The following is a 19,889-nucleotide window of genomic DNA, read 5'->3' on the forward strand; positions in this document are numbered from 1 at the left end:
TCAAAAAGGACAAAATTACACTTATTTACTTGTATTATTTTGGTTCAATTCTTATTACATTCATAATGCATTTTGCATAATGGAATAAATAGAGGGAGGAACTAGGAGATGGAGGGATGGTTATTCCATCCCTCCATCTCACCCTCAAGTGGTGGGAGTTCAAATCCTCATCGCCCCATTCCTATGACAAGATGGAGCCCTTCTCGTATTTTATCGATTAAAAAAAATATTAAATGGAATAAACATATAAAATATAAATATGAAGGGAATAAAAAAAAAAGATTAATGGAATAAACATATATAAATATGAAGGGAATACTTCACATGCTCTTGGAATCTTGGTTAGCTATTTCAGCCATCATTTTTATGGAGAAATTCGGAATGCGAAATTTCCCAAATTGGGGCCATGATCTAGCCAGCCAATAATAGCAATTTGAAGAGTTAGCCCATCTTTTTTGACTTGAAACTTATTTTATATTGACTAGGACTTGAAAATTTTAATTTAGTCAAAGTTTATTTGTTGAGTTTTTATCTAATCTTATCTTGCTTTTAATCAATAATTGTTTTATTTCAACAAACAGAACGAAGTCGAGTTTTAACAAACTAGGACTTTGGATAACACTAAGGATAGTACCAAAATGCAATCCCCCCAATTCCTATTAATTGTTTTTCCTCAACTTCGATGATCTTTGACAATTAAATATTAATAACATATAAAGTATACGAAATAAAAGAGGGTTAAGTAAAAAAGAGTAGAAGAAGTATATAATCAGTAAAAAAAAAATCAAACGTCTCAATTATTCTAAAGGGTGTAGTAACTACTCCTTCCATTCTCTTTTGTTCATTACTCTTTATTCGTTAATTTTCAAGTGTTATAAACAATTAAGAAGAGTTCCACCTTATAAATAGGTGGAACTCATATGGCCACTAATTTTTAATTTTTACGGATTTGTTTAAAAAATTAAATTAAGAAGCTATTAGGTATTTGGATTACGCGTGTTTATTATCCATATAACACGGTAGCCTCATTTAATTCGGCAATATAGAAAGAAAAGATTGTACAAATAGTGATGCTATTTTGACCAAGATTTATCATAAGTTTGTCCATCCAAAGTATATAAAGGCTGCTAATAATACAGGTACACGACCGTTAAGGCAATAACATTAAATGTACTAGAAGCTAAGGTATAATTTTCAAACACAACCACAATTATTTCCAATTCTAAGGGCATCCAAGTAAATCTTACACCATATTAATTTCTATAAATAGGCTATATTTTCTAGCAAAATCATCAAACTAATTATTTAATCCTGAAATTTATTTTTAAAAAAAGGTTGAGAAAAATGGAGAGCAAGAGTTTTATGGTGATGGTTGCGGTATGCCTTGCACTGGCAGTCGGCACGGCGGCGCAGAGTGCGAGTAATGTGAGGGCAACGTACAATAACTATAACCCACAAAATATAGGGTGGGATTATAACACAGCGAGTGTGTATTGTGCAACATGGGATGCTAATCAACCTTTGTCATGGCGCCAACAATATGGTTGGACTGCCTTTTGTGGCCCTGCTGGTCCTACTGGTCAAGCTTCTTGTGACAAGTGTCTCAGGGTAAGTATTTTACAATTACGCTACGTAGTATTTTATGACAAATTCAAATGATGACTCGTGAGTCTATGAGATTATGACCATAAACTATTTAAGTTGATTATTATAGAACACCTATACGTCAAAATCTATATTACTTGTATCTTAAATACTTGTAACTAATATACTACCTCCGTTAACTTTCAGTTGCAAGTTTAGATTATTATTTGTGAGATATAAAATATTACAAAGTTGCAACTAAAAGATAACGGATGTAGTATATATATATATATATATATATATCTTAAATCCAAAAGTAATATCTTTGTGTTAAATCAAGCTCACGTTAGTTGGAAGTAAGTTTGACCAAGTTTAAATCTTAGCTAGTAGCTAGGTTTCATATTTTAATTGAATTGATGTTGATTAGTAATCCATATTTATGTATCAATATTGGTCATCCTATTTTATCTTGTTGATGTGAAACTTAGTCTCAAATATTATATTACGTGAAATTTCATTATTAACTTATCTCATCATATATCTTATGGGTATTGTGAAACTTATGGGTGTTGTTTTGATGCAGGTAACAAACATGGCAACGAATGCCCAAGTAACGGTGAGAATAGTTGATCAATGCAGCAATGGAGGGTTAGACCTTGATGTTAATGTCTTTAATCAAATTGACACCAACGGTCAAGGCATTGCTCAAGGCCACCTTCAAGTCAATTACCAATTTGTTGGTTGCTAATTCCACTACCTAATGACTTATGTAGTCATCTAGCCTATGTAACTTTCTTTGCCTATGTTTTATGAATAATTTTCAAAATATGCTACAATATGAATAAAGGACATCTCATTGCATTGACTAATCTTCTAGTGAGAAATGATATCTCAATTTCATATCTCAATTTCGCCTTCAAATATCAAGCACGTTTTAATTAAGATTTACTTAAATAAAGTATTAGGGATTACGCAGCTATGTTAACAAAAGGATATATATTACGGAGTATGTATTTGTAAAGGAAAACAATGTTGGAAGTTAAAAAAGCTACAAGTATATAAAATTGTCTTGTTTATTTTTAAGAAAGGGAATTGTGTGTAATTATCCCTTTTATATTTTAAAAGAAAAGGGGGGGGGGGGATAGAGGCACATATATTGAATATTAAAAATAATTTGAATGCATGATTTAATTGTGATAGAGACTTCAACAATTTTTCAAAGATATATATCCTTGAGATATACTTGATACTCCATTTATTTTTTACATTATCCCATTTTGATTCGTCTTGCATTGTGTGTCAATATGTACAAACTTTTGATCTTGTCAAAAAAAAAAAAAAAAAAAAAAAAAAACTTTTGTCAATAATATCTCATATATAAGTATTTATTTTTGAGGAAAACTATATATAAGTATAAATTATGAAAAGTTGGTACCACTTAGTCCGAAATTATGCACTGGAACAATTTCAACAAGTAATCAACATGATTAAAATTTTCTCTTATCTATAAGGCACTTACATTGGTTGAAGAGGATTATGTGAATAATACAAAACATTCAAAATGAGGCACTCTAAAAATGAAGGGATACATTCATACTATTTTATTATTACAAGAGAGCAATCAAAAAGAAAAGGAAAAAAACAAAGGCTTTGTTTGGCACTAGCTTTTCATCAAATAGTGGTTAATAGTTTGACTTGGTCAAAATACTGGTTACAATAATAGAAGTATTTGATAAAGGCCTTGTTTGGGAGAAAGCTGAAAGCTGAAACTGATTGAGTTAGCTGATTTTGACTAGCTGATTTTATTAACTTATTTAACTAACTTATTCTATTAACTGATTATATCAAAGTGTTTGGTAAATAGCTGATAGTTTAAAGGTGATTGAGTATGTGAAATGACCAATAAGCTAATTGTGGGGTAGGTAGTTTAGATAGGATTTTAAATTTAATGAGGTTATAAGTGTCATTTCACAATAATTAATGAATAAGCTAATTGAAAAAGCTCCTAAAATGAGGTTTTTCAAAAAGAGCTTATTTAGTGGAATAAGCTCTTTCTATAAGCTTACTACCAAACACTTATATTAGCTTGTTTGACTAATCAATCAGCTAAAGTTAGTCAAATAAGCTAATATATCCCCAATAAGCTTACTACCAAACAGGGCCATAATGTTTATTTAATGATTAGTGGAACAAATAACTATAGACTAACTTTCGACGAAGAGTTTAACGTTCTAGGAGTCAAGGCAGCGGTGTAAAAAATGAAAATAAGTACTCACAAGGTCTAACTAAAAAAGAAATAAAAGACACCATAAATATTCATTATGCAATATTATTACAAGGTTTAATCAAAGTATCAACTTGGTACAACGCACGGACCACACAATACTTTATTTTAGGAGTAAGAATATTGATAAGAGTCTAAATAGGAAGATCAATTTAAAAAGGAAAAAAGAAAAAAAAGAAAGAAAATGAATTATGAATCGACTAAGGACCTGTTCTGATTGTTTGAATTAAACTGGACTGAACTGATTATTTTCTGAGAGAAGGAAATTAAGAACTAAACTGAGCTAAACTGAATAGAACTGAAAATAATCTGAAGAGAACAAGACCAAATTAGTTTGATCTAAATTGTTTTAGGTAGATAATGTTGTTTAAGTTTAATGCAAGAGGTATCATTATAGTGTTATACAGAGTATAAATGCTACGTTTTACAACTAGTGGCCCCACGTCATTGCATAAATCAGCTCGTTAACTTGCGAAATTTCCATGCTGTTTGGGCCAAGTCCATTGTCATAAGCCCATTGACCTGGAATTACGAAAATACCCTCCGTGGTCCAGCCCATCATTAATGGTTGAAAAGTACAGATTTACCCTTAATATGTCCAATTAAGTACAACTCATGCCACCTGAAAGTACATCTATAAATAGCTCTCCAATCATTGATGATGGTAACTTTTTCCTAATTCTCTGATCTTCTCTCTCTACTTTCTCTCTCTAAAGTACACTTTCTCTCTCTACTTTCTCTCACTAGAAAGTGCGTTCGCTGACTTAAGCATCGGAGGGGCTTTCCCGGGTCACACCCCCGGGGCAATTAACCTTCTTTCTCTTTTGCAGGCCTAGCTCTCGGACAGCAAGGCATAGCTGAGGGAAATTCGGACATTCATTGGACATAGTTTTAGGACATCTTGATTACCCTTACTACCCTAAGACTCCCAAGAGCATTCTGTTTCCAGAAACAGGTGGCGCCGTCTGTGGGGATTGTTAACAAAAAGTCATGGTGAACACTAGGCGTCCACGCAGCACATATCAAGATGCTACTAGAGAAGCTCTGAATCTTTCAGCTTGGCATAAGCATGAAGTCGAGGAAAATATTAGAGGCAAACCCTTATACAAGCTAAGCTCTCATCATTTTACAACTCACTTAAATGAAATGAACAATTCAAGAATCATGGGCAAGCCGAGCCCCCTGCTGGTCTACATTAGGCTCTCGGCATGCCCCACCGAACATCAAGGACCTCGGCTTGCCTGGCTACCTCCTAGGCATGTCAACATACCCCCTCGGCTTGCCTGGCTACCCCCTGGGCATGTTAGCATACCCCCTTGGATTGCCTGGGTACCCTCTCAGCCTGCCTGGCTACCCCGTCAGCCTGCCAGCATACCCTCTCGGCCTGCCAGCATACCCCCTCGGCCTGCCTGGCTACCTCCTCGGCCTGCCAGCATACCCTCTCGGCCTGCCTGGCTACCCCCTTGGCCTACCAGCATACCCTGGCTACCCCCTGGGCATGTCAGCATACCCCCTCAGCTTGCCTGGGTACCCCCTCGGCCTGCTTGGCTACCCCCTCGGCTTGCCTGGCTACTCCCTTAGCATACCTAGCCGAAGGCCATGCTTCTATCAACCGCCTCGGCATGCCTAGCCGAGGGTTATGCCTCTAGCTATCATCTCCTCGATATGCCTAGTCGGGGGATATGCTTCTATTAACCATCTCGGCATGCCTAGTTGAGGGTTATGCTTCTATCATCTCCTCGGCTTTCTTGGCATGCCTAGCCGAGATCTAAGCCTCTACCATCTCCTCGGCATGTCTAGCCTAGGGATATGCTTCTATCAACCGCCGTTGAAGGCTATGCCTCTATCATCTCCTCGACATGCCTAGCCGGGGACTATACATCTATCAACCCCCTCGGCATGCCTAGCCGGGGGCCATGAGTTTATCAACCGCCTCGGCATGCCTAGCCAAGGGCTATGCCTCTATCATCACCTCGGCATGCCTAGCCGGGGACCAAGCTTCTATCAATACCTCGGCATGCCTAGCCGGGGACTATGCATCTATCAACTGCCTCGGCATGCCTAGCCGAGGGCTATGCCTCCATTAAACCTTTGACATGCCTAGTCGAGGACCATGCTTCTATCAACACCTCGACATGCCTAGCCGAGGACTATGCTTCTATCAACCGTCTCGGCATGCTTAGCCGAGAGCTAAGCCTCTACCATCTCCTCGACATGCCTAGCTGAGGGCTATGTTTCTATCATCTCCTTGACAAGCTTCTATCATATCCTCATCATGCCTAGCCGAGGGATATGCATATAACAACCCCACATCATGCCTAGTCGAGGGATATGCTTCTATCATCTCCTCGGCATGCCTAGCCGCGGGATATGCTTCTACCAATCCCTTGGCATGCCTAGCTGAGGGCTATGCTAAGATGAAAACACCCTTCTTCAACATGAACTTTACTAGATCAAGGAGGTTATTCACTCGAGGGTCTTCCACTCACAAGTTCCAAATACTAAGGAACATGATTTCCTTAGCTTGACTCCCAAGTTCAACGTTCTCCTTAATACTAGGAGCCAGTATTTACCAAGTCAAAAAAATCAGTTATTCAAAAAGATAATTATTTAATTAAAAAAAGATAATTATTTATTTATTAATTAAAAGATAAATAATTAATTAATTTAAAACTTATCTTTTTAAATTAATGAATTATTTATTTATTTATAAAATCTTTTTCAAAACTGATTTTTTATCACTTCCTTAAATTAAGGGATATGAAAACTGTTTTAAAACTTTCGTTTAAAACTTTCTGAGTCAATTGTCAAGTTCCTTCGGGAACTTCAGGTTCCTTCAGGAACTTCGAGTTTCTTCTTAATTCTTTCCAACACTTTTGTTTCTTAAGTTCGTACACTGAGTAACTAAGAATATAGAGTTGTGAGGACATCTTGAAAGCTTGCATTCATCATCAAGTCTTCCAAACTCTGTTGTTCCTACTCCGGAACATTTAACTTCAAACCTGAATCTTCTGTTTTAACCAAGACTCATAAACGTCGTTAGTCAAAGTCTGTTTTATGTAGGTCAATCATCAAAATATAAGGTGGTTAATTCAACACTAACAATCCTGCTTCAGAAATAATATCCAAGGTGTATTTCCGTTGACATAAAAACAAACCTGACTTACTACGAGCAACCTCTATGCCCAAAAAATATTTCAAAGGACCAAGATCCTTCATCTCAAAACAATCAGAGAGATAAGCCTTGAACACAGATAATGCAGCGGAATCATTCCCAGAAACAATAAGATCATCAACATAAATCAACACATTAATCTGAACAGTACCCCTAGTGTATGTAAACAGAGAGTAATCAGAGTAAGATTGTAGAAAACCATACCCTTTCAAAGCCGCAGTCAATTTTCCAAACCAACACCTTGGAGCCTGTTTCAACCCATACAAAGATTTTCGCAGACGACACACCAAAGTTGGATCTGAACTCTCAAAACCTGGAGGTAATTTCATATACACCTCCTCTTCCAAATCACCGTGCAAAAAGGCATTCTGAACATCCATTTGATGAAGCTCCCGATTTTTAGAAGTGGCGATAGCAAGGAAAGCCCGAACTTTTGTCATTTTTGCGACTGGAGCAAAAGTTTCACCATAATCTATACCTTCCTGCTGATGATTACCAAAAACGACCAAACGTGACTTAAGACGTTCAATATCACCATTCGACAAATATTTTGTCTTGTAAACCCACTGACTCCCTAGAGCTTTCTTGCCGGGAGGAAGATGCTCTAAGGTCCATGTTCCATTGTCCTCTAATGCCCTGATTTCTTCTTACATTGAACGACGCCAACCATCAGATTTCATTGCTTCTCTGAAAGATTTGGGATCTTTACCCTGAACAACTGCTGCAAGAAACTTGCGATAATTCACAGAAAACAGGTCACAATTTATATAGTGTGCTAAAGTATAAGGCGTACCTGAAGGAGGGATCGGAGACGGAGGGGACGGAGACGGACTATTAGCAAAAACGGAGTATGTCACATGATCACGAAGCTTCACGGATCGGTATTTCTCACGGTGCCCCCTACCCAAGACCTCGGGTTGAGGCTGCTGATCGTGTGGTGCTGCTGGAGTGTCGCTGCCACTCTGCTCGGGGCTGCTGCCAGACACGGCAGTGCTGCTGCCAGAACCAGCGCCCGCTGGATTTTCCTTGGGTTGGCCAACAGCGGTGCTTGCTGTGCTCTCAGCACCCGCAGCCTGTTGTGTATGCGGGGCTGCTTGCTCTGTGTACAAAACAGGCTGCTCTTCCCCATAAAAAATAATTTCATATTCACCAACATCACCCCATGTCACATTTTCTAAGAAATCCTCATGAATATCATGGTCATTAGCACACATTGTAGGCACTATATTGACAGCTTCCGGGCTTGCATATGGGAAAACTCCCTCAATAAATTTCACATCACGAGACACCAAAAACACCTTAGACTCAAGATCATACAACTTCCACCCTTTCTTTCCAAAAGGATATCCCACAAAAACACATTTTCTACTCCTACTAGCAAACTTGTCACCATTCGTTTTTTGATTATGAGCAAAACACAAACACCCAAAAGTACGAATAGCATCAAAAGAAGGAGGTTTATTGAATAGGATTTAAAAGGGTGTTTTATTTTGTAGCAAAGGTGTTGGAGTACGATTAATTAAATGAGCGGCGACAAGAACACACTCCCCCCAAAAATAAATTGGCAAATTTGCTTGAAACCTCAAAGCTCTCCCGACATTGAGAATGTGTTTATGTTTTCGCTCAACCCTCCCATTTTGCTGTGGGGTACCCACACAAGAAGTTTGGAAAATAATGCCCGTAGCAGAAAAATAATCAAGAAGACGATTAAACTCAGTACCATTATCACTCTTCACAATTTTAATTGTTTGAGAAAATTGTCTATCAACCATTGCAATAAATTCCATAAACATTCTAAAAACTTCTGTTTTATCAACCAACAAATAAATCCAGACTGCTCTAGAATAATCATCAACAATAGTAAAAAAATAACGAGCTCCACATGACGAAGCATGTCTATATGGACCCCACAAATCACAATGTATTTTCTCAAAAACTCTAGAAGCCCTACTATCACTTAACGGAAATTGTTCTCTAGGATGCTTAGCACGCATACATACTTCACACCCCTTAACAAGACAACTTTTATTACTACTAACATGAGGCAGCAACTTAACTACTTTCTCGGAAGGATGACCCATGCGACGATGCCACAACTCCAAGCTTGAAATTTCTTTGTCAACACCGACATGATGCACCGAATCCGATTTGCTAAAATAGTATAGTCCGTCTCTCCTAGCTCCCGTTCCAATCAGCTCCTTTGTTTGGTCCTGTATAGCACACATATAAGGGTTAAATTGGAAAATGCAATTAAGTTCATCTGTTATTTGTGAAACAGAAAGCAGATTACAACTCAAATTAGGAACAAAAAGAACTCCAGTTAAAGTGAGCTTGTCCGAAAAACGAACAGAACCAACCAAAGAAGCCACAACAGTGTCCCCGTTGGGTAGACCAGCGGGACATTCAAAACTCTTTGTATCAAACAACCAAGATTCATCTCCGGTCACATGATGTGTTGCCCCTATGTCAATAATCCAAGAGGTAACATCAAACTTACCATTCAAGCGATGCTCGGGAACATTAGCATTACCGAACAAACCTGTAATAGCCTTCCACTGTTCACTTGAAAACACTTGACCATGAGAAGAGCTGTCAGTTGAAGCACCCGAAACTGCATTTGCCCGTACCAAACTTTGACCCCGGCCAGCGGTGTACCTCCCCCCTGACCATTATCAATCGATGAGGGCCGACCATGAAGATCATAACACTTGCTCTCAATGTGACCCTTCTTACAATAATTGCAAGTCTTGTCAGACCAACAATTAGAAGTCTCATGACCAATTTTCTTGCATTTACCACACACTATACCACCATCACGGCCACGGTCTGAAGCTCCCCTGCCTGCCCCTGTTCGTACAGCAAAGCCGAGAGCATTAGGAGGCTTTTGTTCATGCTCTAGCTTTGCCGTACGCACTCTTTCATCTTGTACCACCAATTGATATGCTCTATCTAGACTAGGGAGGGGATCTTGAGACAAAATATTTGTACGCAAAGAGGCATAAAAATCAGAATAAAGACCCATTAAAAAAATCATGTAATTTAGCTTGTTCACGCCCAGCTTCATGCAATTGCCCAGCCGTACACTTCGAACAGCAAGAACAAGAAATTAAAGGTTCATGGTGATCTAATTCTTGCCATAAAGCATGCAATTTACCATAATAAACAGAAACAGACATCGATCTAGTTTGTTCACACTTAGCAATCGATGATTTTAATTGTTGAATTCTAGGGCCATTGGTTTGAGCAAAACGTTGCTTGAGGTGCCGCCATAAAAGTCTAGCCTCACGAAATTTAGAAAGGGACGACCTTACCTCTGGATCGATGGTATTGGTAATCCAAGAAATTAACATTGCGTTGATGGCCGTCCAATCTGATTGAGTGCACGGATGTACAGGGGCTAAGATCGAGCCATCCAAGAAGCCGAATTTTCGTCGAGCCTCCAACGCAGTCTGTATATCCGCAGCCCAATCGTCATAGTTATCAGTTTTGAGTCGTGTAGGGGTAATAAAATCCCCAGGTCGATCTTGCGACCCAAGGTAAAACGGTGAATTTGGTTTAATTTCTGTGAAAGGAGGTGGCGGTGGAGGTGGAACATCATCCCCAGCCATTGTTTACGGGATAAAAAAAACTCAAAAAATAAACCTTGCTCTTGATACCATGCTAAATTGAATAAAACTCAATGACTTTATTGTATTGATTACTCTTCACCCCATATATAATACAAGCTTAACCCTATTATGATAGGATTAGGAAACTACCAAAAATATATCATAGAGATATTCTAGGCATAAATTATGATACAAAATATATCCTAAAATATTCCCTAAATATATCCCGCAATACAGAATTATTGCGCAGTCCAGAAAAGCCTCAAAAGGCTCAAATTGAGATAGAAAAAGTAATTTGTAAAGATGAATTTGTAAAAGAATCAGATATTCCAAAATTACCATATATTCAAGCAATTTTGAAAGAAACGTTCAGATTGCATCCATCTGCCCCATTTTTGGTCCCTCACAAGGCTGAGAAAGATATACAATTAAGCAACTTTATGTTGCCTAAAAACTCAACTATTTGGGTTAATGTATGGTCAATTGGCCGCAATCCAAAAGTATGGCCAAATCCTAAATTGTTTTCTCCTGAACGATTTTTGGATACAAAAATTGATTTTAAAGGACGAGACTTTGAGCTAATACCCTTTGGTACAGGAAGAAGAATATGTCCCGGAATGCCACTTGCCTATAGAATGACACATCTAATGTTGGCTACCCTTCTTCATTCATTCAATTGGAAGTATTGTCATGAAACAAAATCCGTTCGATATTGACTTGGAAGAAAAGTTTGGAATTACTTTGCAAAAAGTTGTGCCACTTGAGGCCATTCCACTCTCAAGATGATTGATTTCTTCATATGATGAATCACTCTTTGTTTTATTAAAACTGCAACACTTATTATTATACTATATTTTAGAAGTAAATGTATCATGTTTTTATACTCCGTATATCACTATTATTTTTTGTCATGTTCCTGTATTTTTTTTTATTTATGTGATTACATAGTGAAAAACAAAAGTTAGAGATTCCTAATAATTTTTTGGTCAATGTGATTATACACTAATCAAATATTTGAGAATATCTTTCATATAAATTTCATGGCATTTAGATTGTAACTTTTCGAGAAGTGTAATTTATTAAACACAATACAATGTTTTCATGGTTACTGGAGTCTAAATACTAATTTCTAATCAAGACAAAGGATATTCAAGAATTAAGTTCTTATCAAACAGAAGTCTTCACATACTGCATGTACTAGTTTACCAATCAAAGAATTAAGTTCTTATTAAACAGAAGTTAAGGAAAAAGTTTTTTCAGTTGATAACCTGAATTTGCATAACCTATCTTGCAATCTGACTTTACCTTCTTTTTATTCTTCTTTTGCTTATGTTTTATGTGATAATTTCTAAATCAGCTTCGATGTTTCCCTACCTTATCCCTACCTTATAAAAAGTATAAAATAACTCTTTAAAATAGTATGCTACCAACTATTCTTATAAAAAAAAAAATTGAAACTCATACTAAAGATTTTTGTAAATTAACAAGCTATTTGATATTTGGATTACGTTTATTATCCATATAACACGGCAGCCTCTTTTAGTTTGGCAAGTTAGAAAGAAAAGATGGTACACTATTAATTATTAACTTATTTTGACTAAGATTTGTCCATAAAGTATATGAAGGCTGCTAATACATGTACATGACCGTGTTAAGTACGGCAATAACATTAAATGTACTAGAAGCTAAGGTATAATTTTCAAACAAAACAATAATTATTTCCAACTCTAAGGGCATTGTAGTAAATCTTACACCATATTAATTTCTATAAATTGGCTATATTTTCTAGCAAAATCATCAAACAAATTATTAAATCGTGAAGTAAGTTTTTAAAAAAAGTTGTGAAAAATGGAGAGCAAGAGTATTATGGTGATGTTTGCGGTGTGCCTTGCACTGGCAGTTGGCGCAGCCGCCCAAAGTGCGAGTAACGTGAGGGCAACGTACAATAACTATAACCCACAAAATATAGGGTGGGATTATAACAGAGCGAGTGTGTATTGTGCAACATGGGATGCTAACCAGCCTTTGTCATGGCGCCAAAAATATGGTTGGACTGCCTTCTGTGGTCCTGCTGGTCCTACTGGCCGAGCTTCTTGTGGAAAGTGCCTCAGGGTAAGTATTTTACATTTACGAATTTGCTGTGACAAGTAATATATTTCGTGCATTTTTAGCTACATAAGCATATTATAGTATTTTATGTCAAATTTAAATGTTGACTAAGGATCAGTCTCTATGAGATTATGACCATAAACTACGGAGTATTTAACTTAATTTTTTTAGAGCACCTATACATCAAAATTTATATATGTTAGTTCATCTAAAAAAACAAAACAAAACAAAATTATATATTAGTTGTATCTTAAATACTTATAGCTAATCCTTTTATTTTATTTTATTTTATTTTATTTTTTTATTTTAAAAATAACTTATAGCTAATACTTCGTACATCTTTAATCCATAACTAATACAGAGTACCTTTCTTTGTGTACAAATTTTTGTATGTGGCTGGCCACATGGTGCGGCAGGGGTTACTTGTAGGGTGTTACTGGTTTTGTCAGGGGGTTACTTGTATTTTGGGGTTACTTGTATATGTGTTACTGGTTTTGGTCGGGGTTACTTGTAGAGTGTTACTGGTTTTGTCAGGGGTTACTTGTAGGTGTTACTTGTATTATGGGGTTACTTGTATGGGTGTTACTGGTTTTGGTCGGGGTTACTTGTAGGGTGTTACTTGTTTTGTCAGAGGTTACTTATAGGTGTTACTTATATTCTAGGGTTACTTGTATGGGTGATACTGGTTTTGGTCGGGGTTACTTGTATGGTGTTATTGGTTTTGTCAGGGGTTACTTGTAGGTGTTACTTGTATTCTGGGGTTACTTGTATGGGTGTACTGGTTTTGGTTGGAGTTACTTGTAGGCTGTTACTGATTTTATCAGAGGTTACTTATAGGTGTTACTTGTATTCTAGGGTTACTTGTATGGGTGTTACCGGTTTTGATCAGGGGTTACTTGTAGGGTATTGCTGGTTTGGTATGAGATTTTTGTCTAGAGTTATTTGTAAGAGTTACTCAGAATACAAGTAACCCCACGATACAAGTAACCCATATAAATAACCTGATAATACAAGTAACACCCTACAAGTAACCCCAGAATACATGTAACATCCTACAAGTAACCCCAGAATACAAGTAACCCGTGCCGCATCATGTGGCATGCTGCACTGAAAATCCTCTGTTCTTTGTGCTTAATCAAGCTCACGTCGGATGTAAGTTTGACCAAGTATAAATCTTAGCTAGCTAGTAGGTGTCATATTTAAATTTAATGGTTATATTTTGATTGTTGATTAGTTATCCATATTTATGTATCTATATAGCTATATTGGTCATCCTATTTTATCTTGTTGATGTGAAACTTGGTCTCAAATATACCTTTCTTTTTTTTTTTTTAAATTTTTTTTATAGACTTATTTTTTTTTATGTTTTAAACATTATATACATTGACTATAATTTATTTGGTAAGATAATTAACACTAGAAAATTTTAGTGTAAGACATTTTTCTCAGGTAATTACCTTACCCACGGATTAAGTTCGCGCAAAAAAAAAAAATTCAATATATATAGTTGTTTTCTCCGATTGCTCAGTCTAAAAAACCCCATTAATTGAACCCAAATGACTCAAACGTCAGACACCGCAATATTTCCAAGACTTATGCGACTAATTTTTCGTTAACAAAGGATTAAAAATGAAACGATACTTCACGAATTGATGAACATAGATAAATCGAGCCTAACATTCAATTAGTTGACGAATTGATGAATAAATCTGACAAATTTTCGAAAAGTTTTGATTTTGGATGAAGAATAATGAAAAACATTGATGAATAGCTTTTTTTTTTTTTTTTTTAATTTTGTTTTTTTTAATTTAATTTTGATTTTCTGAAATTAAAAATGAATTTCAGAAATTAGAAAAATGAATTTTAATTAAATTAGGCATTGAAAAGTCAAAGATGACATAAATAACTACATTCAATCACCTTCCACCAATAGTTAAGCTTATGGTTTAAGCAACTACTATAATTTAGAATTTACACATTAATACTTTCGAGTACTTCTTTATCTATGAACTTTTGCATTTAATTTGACAACAAAGTATGATGCTATTGGGTTTAAAAAAAAAAGTATAATGCTATCAAATACTCCCTCCGTCCCAAAAAGAACGACCCATTTGAGTTGATTACGCGGGTATTAAAGAAGTTAAGTAAAAGAAGTAAAACTATATTGGAAAGATAAATTTACATGGGGTATGTTAAAAAATAGAGAGAGAAAGTAATAAAATAACATGAAAAATCAAATTTTTATATGGGGAAGCTAATTTTGCACAAATATTGTTGCAAATTGGTGGTGTTTTAATGCAAATGAGTCATTCTTTTTGGGACAAAGTTTTGACCAAATGGGTCGTTCTTTTTAGGACGGAGGGAATATCTATTTTTGACGTGTGACCATTAGAGAAGTAACAAAAAAAATGAAATTAAAAATAGTCCCGTGTCAAAAATAAAAAAATATAAATAGTCATTATATTTAATTTAACCTTGAAAAGTCAAAAGTAAAATGCTTAATTGGAGACGTTATCTGATTTTGTGATTTAAAAAAAATATAGAGATTATTTGGGAAAAAAAAAAAGAAAGTTTACTAACGGTAGTTCTGGTGCAGGTAACGAACAGGGCAACGAACGCCCAAGTAACGGTGAGAATAGTTGATCAATGCAGCAATGGAGGGTTAGACCTTGATGTTAATGTCTTTAAACAAATTGACACCAACGGTCAAGGCATCGCTCAAGGCCACCTTCAAGTCAATTACCAGTTTGTTGGTTGCTAAATTCACTACCTAATGACTTATGTAGTCACCTAGCCTATGTATCTTTGAATTGCCTATGTTTTATGTAATAATCTCAAATAAGCTACTATATGAATAAAGGACATCTCATTATATACATTGGTAATCTTCTGGTGACAAAATGGTGTCTCAAATTCCCCTTCAAATATTAAGCATATTTCAATTAAGATTTACTTAAATAAAGTATAATGGATTTTGCGGCTATGCTAACATAAGGATAATAATAATAGAAGTATTTAATAAATTGTTTATCTATTGTACTATATAAAGAGAAAGGACTTCTTCGTCGATAAATAGTGCTCCACTTCTTTCACATAAATGTATATCTTTAACTGTTCTTACTCCCTATAAAAAATAAAATTGCTCTTGATTTTTTTTTTCCTTCTACGTAATAATTTTTATATGGTGGACCCCTTAGCTTATAAGATAAAGAGGAGAATTTAGCGAATTTTTTATATTGCGCATGCACACACACGCATTTGCGTGTGTTTCTTACCTTGTTTAAATAGTGATTAGTGGAACATAGACTGACTTTCCTCTTCTTTTGCTTATGTTTATGTGATAATTTCTAAATCAGCTATTGGGAGAAACACAATAAAAAAAATTACTAGAGCTCTCATATTACAATTTGAGATAACTAGAGCTAACATATTACAATAGTATTATTCGTGAGAGATAACTAGAGCTCTCATATTACAATTTGAGAGAAACACAATAAAAAAAATTAACTCTCCCATTACCTCTTTCTTTTCTTTTTTTTTCCTTTTCTTTTGATGGACAATTTTGCAAGGGCTACAATAATTAGCCATTGTAACTTTTAAATATGCACCATTGATATGCAGTATTAAATCATGGCCATTCATTTATTTGACTATACAATTCTATTAGTAATAAAATAAAATTTTACAAAAATACAGATCATCTTCCCTCAGATGCATCAAAATCTAGATCATCTTGCTTAGCGAGATACTCTGTTTTTAATGCAGTAACTATTTTCCGCGGAGTTCGTCTTTCCTAGCCTTATTGGTAGATTCTCTGTTTGTATGAAACGTTTAATGGCATTAGCCATTAATTAGCCATCTAATATAATTCTTAATTCTATTAGAAAAGAGTTAGAATTAGTGACTAGTGTAAGTGAATGAAAGATCATATAATACCTTCTTTGATATTATTCCATCTTTATTTGTGTTAGTTTATGGTTTTGTCTTTATTTACTTCAGGCCGGAAGATGATGGTTTATTTACTAATTATTAATAACACAACAATCAACATTTATTAAAAACATCTATGAAAGATCTTAGATATTCCTATGTTAATTATATATTAATAACACAACAATCAACATTTAGACTTATGACTGCATGTTTGCATACGAAAAAGCTACACATACATTCACTGTATGTGGGAACCACATACATTGTGACATGGCAACCTTTGATTGGGTGTTTGTTTGGGGCCCAAATTCCACTTCTTTTCAAATTTCATTCAAATTTGAATGAAAATTCAAAGGTTTGAAATTCAAATTAATTGTCATTTCCAATGCAATTAATTTATTATTTTTTTAAAAAAAAATTAAAAAAAATCGTTTCTGCAACATCGATGAACATCGCATAGAGAGAGGACGATATGGGCGACGATGGAAGATGAACAAAAAAACCTTGAAGTTGCTTCATTATACATGCAAAAGCTTAAATTTACATCATCCGCAAAGATTATTTTGTTTAATTGAACAAAATAATCGTTGTTTACCTGAGAATATTGAGAAATTTGAGTTAATTAGGTTTCTGAAATTTTCGATTTGGGGGTTTTCGAATTGGATATATTCCAGTTAATTGTGTAAACGTTTATATATTATTTGTAGAATCTATTGTGTTATATATTTTGTAGTTTAATTGACTTATTCTTCCTCCATTAATCGTCTCCTATTTGTAAATGAGTATGTTTGCGGAATATACTAATTTTCAATTGAAGCAGTGAAATGGGTGTGTTCTTCGTCCTATCGATTTCAAATAAAATTGGATATTTTGTTGGAATACTATATTTGTTATAGGCACACAAGTAACCGAGGGCCAAATTGATTAATGAGTAATTAGGAGATTTGAAAGTCGACAATAGCAATGGTTGAGAATGGTGTTAGGTCGTCGACAATGGCGGAAAACCCCCAAAATATTCGAACAATGTCATTAGAAATTTTTTTAGTAACTCAGGAAACTATACATGGTACACACAAGTCTGAAAACGACACAAACAAAACATACTATAAATCTTAGTAACATAGGGAATTATATTTCGTAAGCACATATCGATTCCGAGTAACGTGAATGTTAAAAAGCAATGTTTCTTCCTTTTATTATATTTTTTTGTTACATTTATAGTGATCTTGTGTAATTAAGCAATGATGGTTTTTTAGCAATTGTAATGATTATTTAGTGTGAAAATTGTCATATGTCACAATAAAAAAAATGAAGTAAATGTTATCAATTTGTTGACGGATCACTTTCAAACAATTAAAAAGTGTATACTTGTCAAAGGAACTTTCTATGTTACGGAATATGAAATTGTAATAAATGTATTGTTTCTTCTCAAATCCTTAAGAATCTAGGATCACGATTTGATAAGGTCCCCTGAAATATAATCATTGGGTTGTATTTCATTCTATATAAAACATTTAACTGAAAAGTCTTCATTTGTAAATAGTCGTTATTGATATGCGACATATCTTATATAAAATACTAAAAGACGGTAAAGAGCTTATCAATATTATAATCTCTATCACTTGGAAATAGTGTTTAACTTGAGCCCTTATTAAACGACTTATATCAAAGTCAGTTTTAATTTTTGTATGAAGTCATAAACCAAAGGCAGGTCATAAACTCTTGCTTTTTCATATTTTTTCATTTGGTTAGTACATTAGTTAGTAACCTTATATATGTTACATAAAAACTGTAGAATATAACTTTCTTAATTAGTAACAGATAATTTTGATTCATGAAATTAGGTATAAACACAATGGATAATTTAGCAATGATAATTCTTTAGCCATTAAAAAGAGCATTTAGTGTAAGATTTCATAGTGTCATACATGAACAACAATAACGACGTAAACATTATAAATTTTACTTGTCAAAGCAACTTTCTATGTTACGGGTTATTAAATTATAGTAAGTGTATTATTTATTCATAAGTCCTTACTAAATTAGGATCACGTTTTCATAAATTCCTTTACAAAAATAATTAGTGACCTGCATTTCATACTATGTAAAAAAAAGTCAACTAAAAAGTCTTATATTGTATATAGTCCTTATTGATATGCGACATATCATATCTTATATAATACAACCCCCCCCCCCCCCCCAAACCATCTTTGTTCATTTTGTTAGTACAGTAATTAGTAACAATGTATATGTGACTGAAAAACTGTAGAATATATAACTTTGTTAATTAGTAACAGATAAGTTGATTTATGAAATTATTAATAAACACAATGAATAATTAAGCAATGATAACTCTTTAGCTATTGAAAAGATCATTGAGTGCAAGATTTTATAGTGTCATACATGAGCAACCCTAGTTGACACTAAAAGATTTGTTGACGGATCACCTTAAAACAGTTAAAAGAGTTAGTTTACCTGCCCAAGGAACTTTCTATGTGACAGAGTATTAAATTGTAAATAGTGTTTTATTTCTTCAAAATTCCTTACAAAACTAGCATCACGATTTGACATATTCCTTTGAAAAATTAATCATCGGCTTGAATTTAATTCTATGTAAATAATGTAACTGAAAAACTTAATTCTTACTATACTTGTTATTGTGATGATGTTTCTTCTTCTTCTTCATCTATTATTATTATAAGATTATTATTATGACCATTATTAGTATGTTTATTATTACTATAATTATTAGTACTATTATTATTATTATTAATAGTTTTAATACCCCCCAACCCCATCTTTGTTCAATTGGTTAGTACATTAATTAGTAACAATATACATGTTACTGTAAAACTGTAGAATATATAACTTTGTTAATTAGTAACATGGAATGCTGGTTCGTGAAATTAGTTATAAAGAAAAAGGATAAATTAGCAATGAAAAGATCATTTAGTGTAAGTTTTCAAATTGTCAAACATTTATTATTATTATTATTATTATTATTATTATTATTATTATTATTATTATTATTATTATTATTATTGTTAATATTATTATTATTATGATTACAACCCCCCCCCCCACCCACAAACCTATGTTTGTTAATTTTGTTTATAAATTAATTAGTAACGTTATACATGTGACTGAAAAATTATTGAATAAATAACTTTCTTTATTAGTAACAGAAGATCCTATT

At 34.3% G+C, this 19,889-nt stretch overlaps 2 protein-coding genes and 1 pseudogene across 2 annotated transcripts; all 3 read left to right on the forward strand.

Annotated features, from left to right (window-relative positions):
• The first annotated feature begins 1,164 nt into the window (after positions 1-1,164).
• Positions 1,165-2,492, forward strand: LOC110708440 (pathogenesis-related protein PR-4-like). The gene is made up of 2 exons (XM_021886568.1): positions 1,165-1,608; positions 2,168-2,492. The coding sequence occupies exons 1-2, from the start codon at positions 1,345-1,347 to the stop codon at positions 2,330-2,332; spliced, it is 429 nt and encodes a 142-aa protein (XP_021742260.1). The 5' UTR covers positions 1,165-1,344; the 3' UTR covers positions 2,333-2,492.
• Positions 2,493-10,722: 8,230 nt separating this feature from the next.
• LOC110708875 lies at positions 10,723-11,437 on the forward strand (annotated as a pseudogene).
• A 1,000-nt stretch (positions 11,438-12,437) lies between these two features.
• Positions 12,438-15,645, forward strand: LOC110708441 (pathogenesis-related protein PR-4-like). Its single transcript, XM_021886569.1, has 2 exons — positions 12,438-12,763; positions 15,357-15,645. The coding sequence occupies exons 1-2, from the start codon at positions 12,500-12,502 to the stop codon at positions 15,519-15,521; spliced, it is 429 nt and encodes a 142-aa protein (XP_021742261.1). The 5' UTR covers positions 12,438-12,499; the 3' UTR covers positions 15,522-15,645.
• The last annotated feature ends 4,244 nt before the right edge of the window (positions 15,646-19,889 follow it).

The sequence above is a fragment of the Chenopodium quinoa genome, unplaced genomic scaffold (assembly GCF_001683475.1).
Source record: "Chenopodium quinoa cultivar QQ74 unplaced genomic scaffold, ASM168347v1, whole genome shotgun sequence".
In the NCBI taxonomy this organism is placed as follows: domain Eukaryota; kingdom Viridiplantae; phylum Streptophyta; class Magnoliopsida; order Caryophyllales; family Amaranthaceae; genus Chenopodium; species Chenopodium quinoa.

Bases quoted from the DNA above. Each gene is read 5' to 3' on its own strand.
- LOC110708441 (XM_021886569.1), top strand. From the start codon at position 12,500: ATGGAGAGCAAGAGTATTATGGTGATGTTTGCGGTGTGCCTTGCACTG. The intron at 12,764-15,356 runs GTAAGTATTTTA...GTTCTGGTGCAG, and splicing joins CTTGTGGAAAGTGCCTCAGG to GTAACGAACAGGGCAACGAA.
- LOC110708440 (XM_021886568.1), top strand. From the start codon at position 1,345: ATGGAGAGCAAGAGTTTTATGGTGATGGTTGCGGTATGCCTTGCACTG. The intron at 1,609-2,167 runs GTAAGTATTTTA...GTTTTGATGCAG, and splicing joins CTTGTGACAAGTGTCTCAGG to GTAACAAACATGGCAACGAA.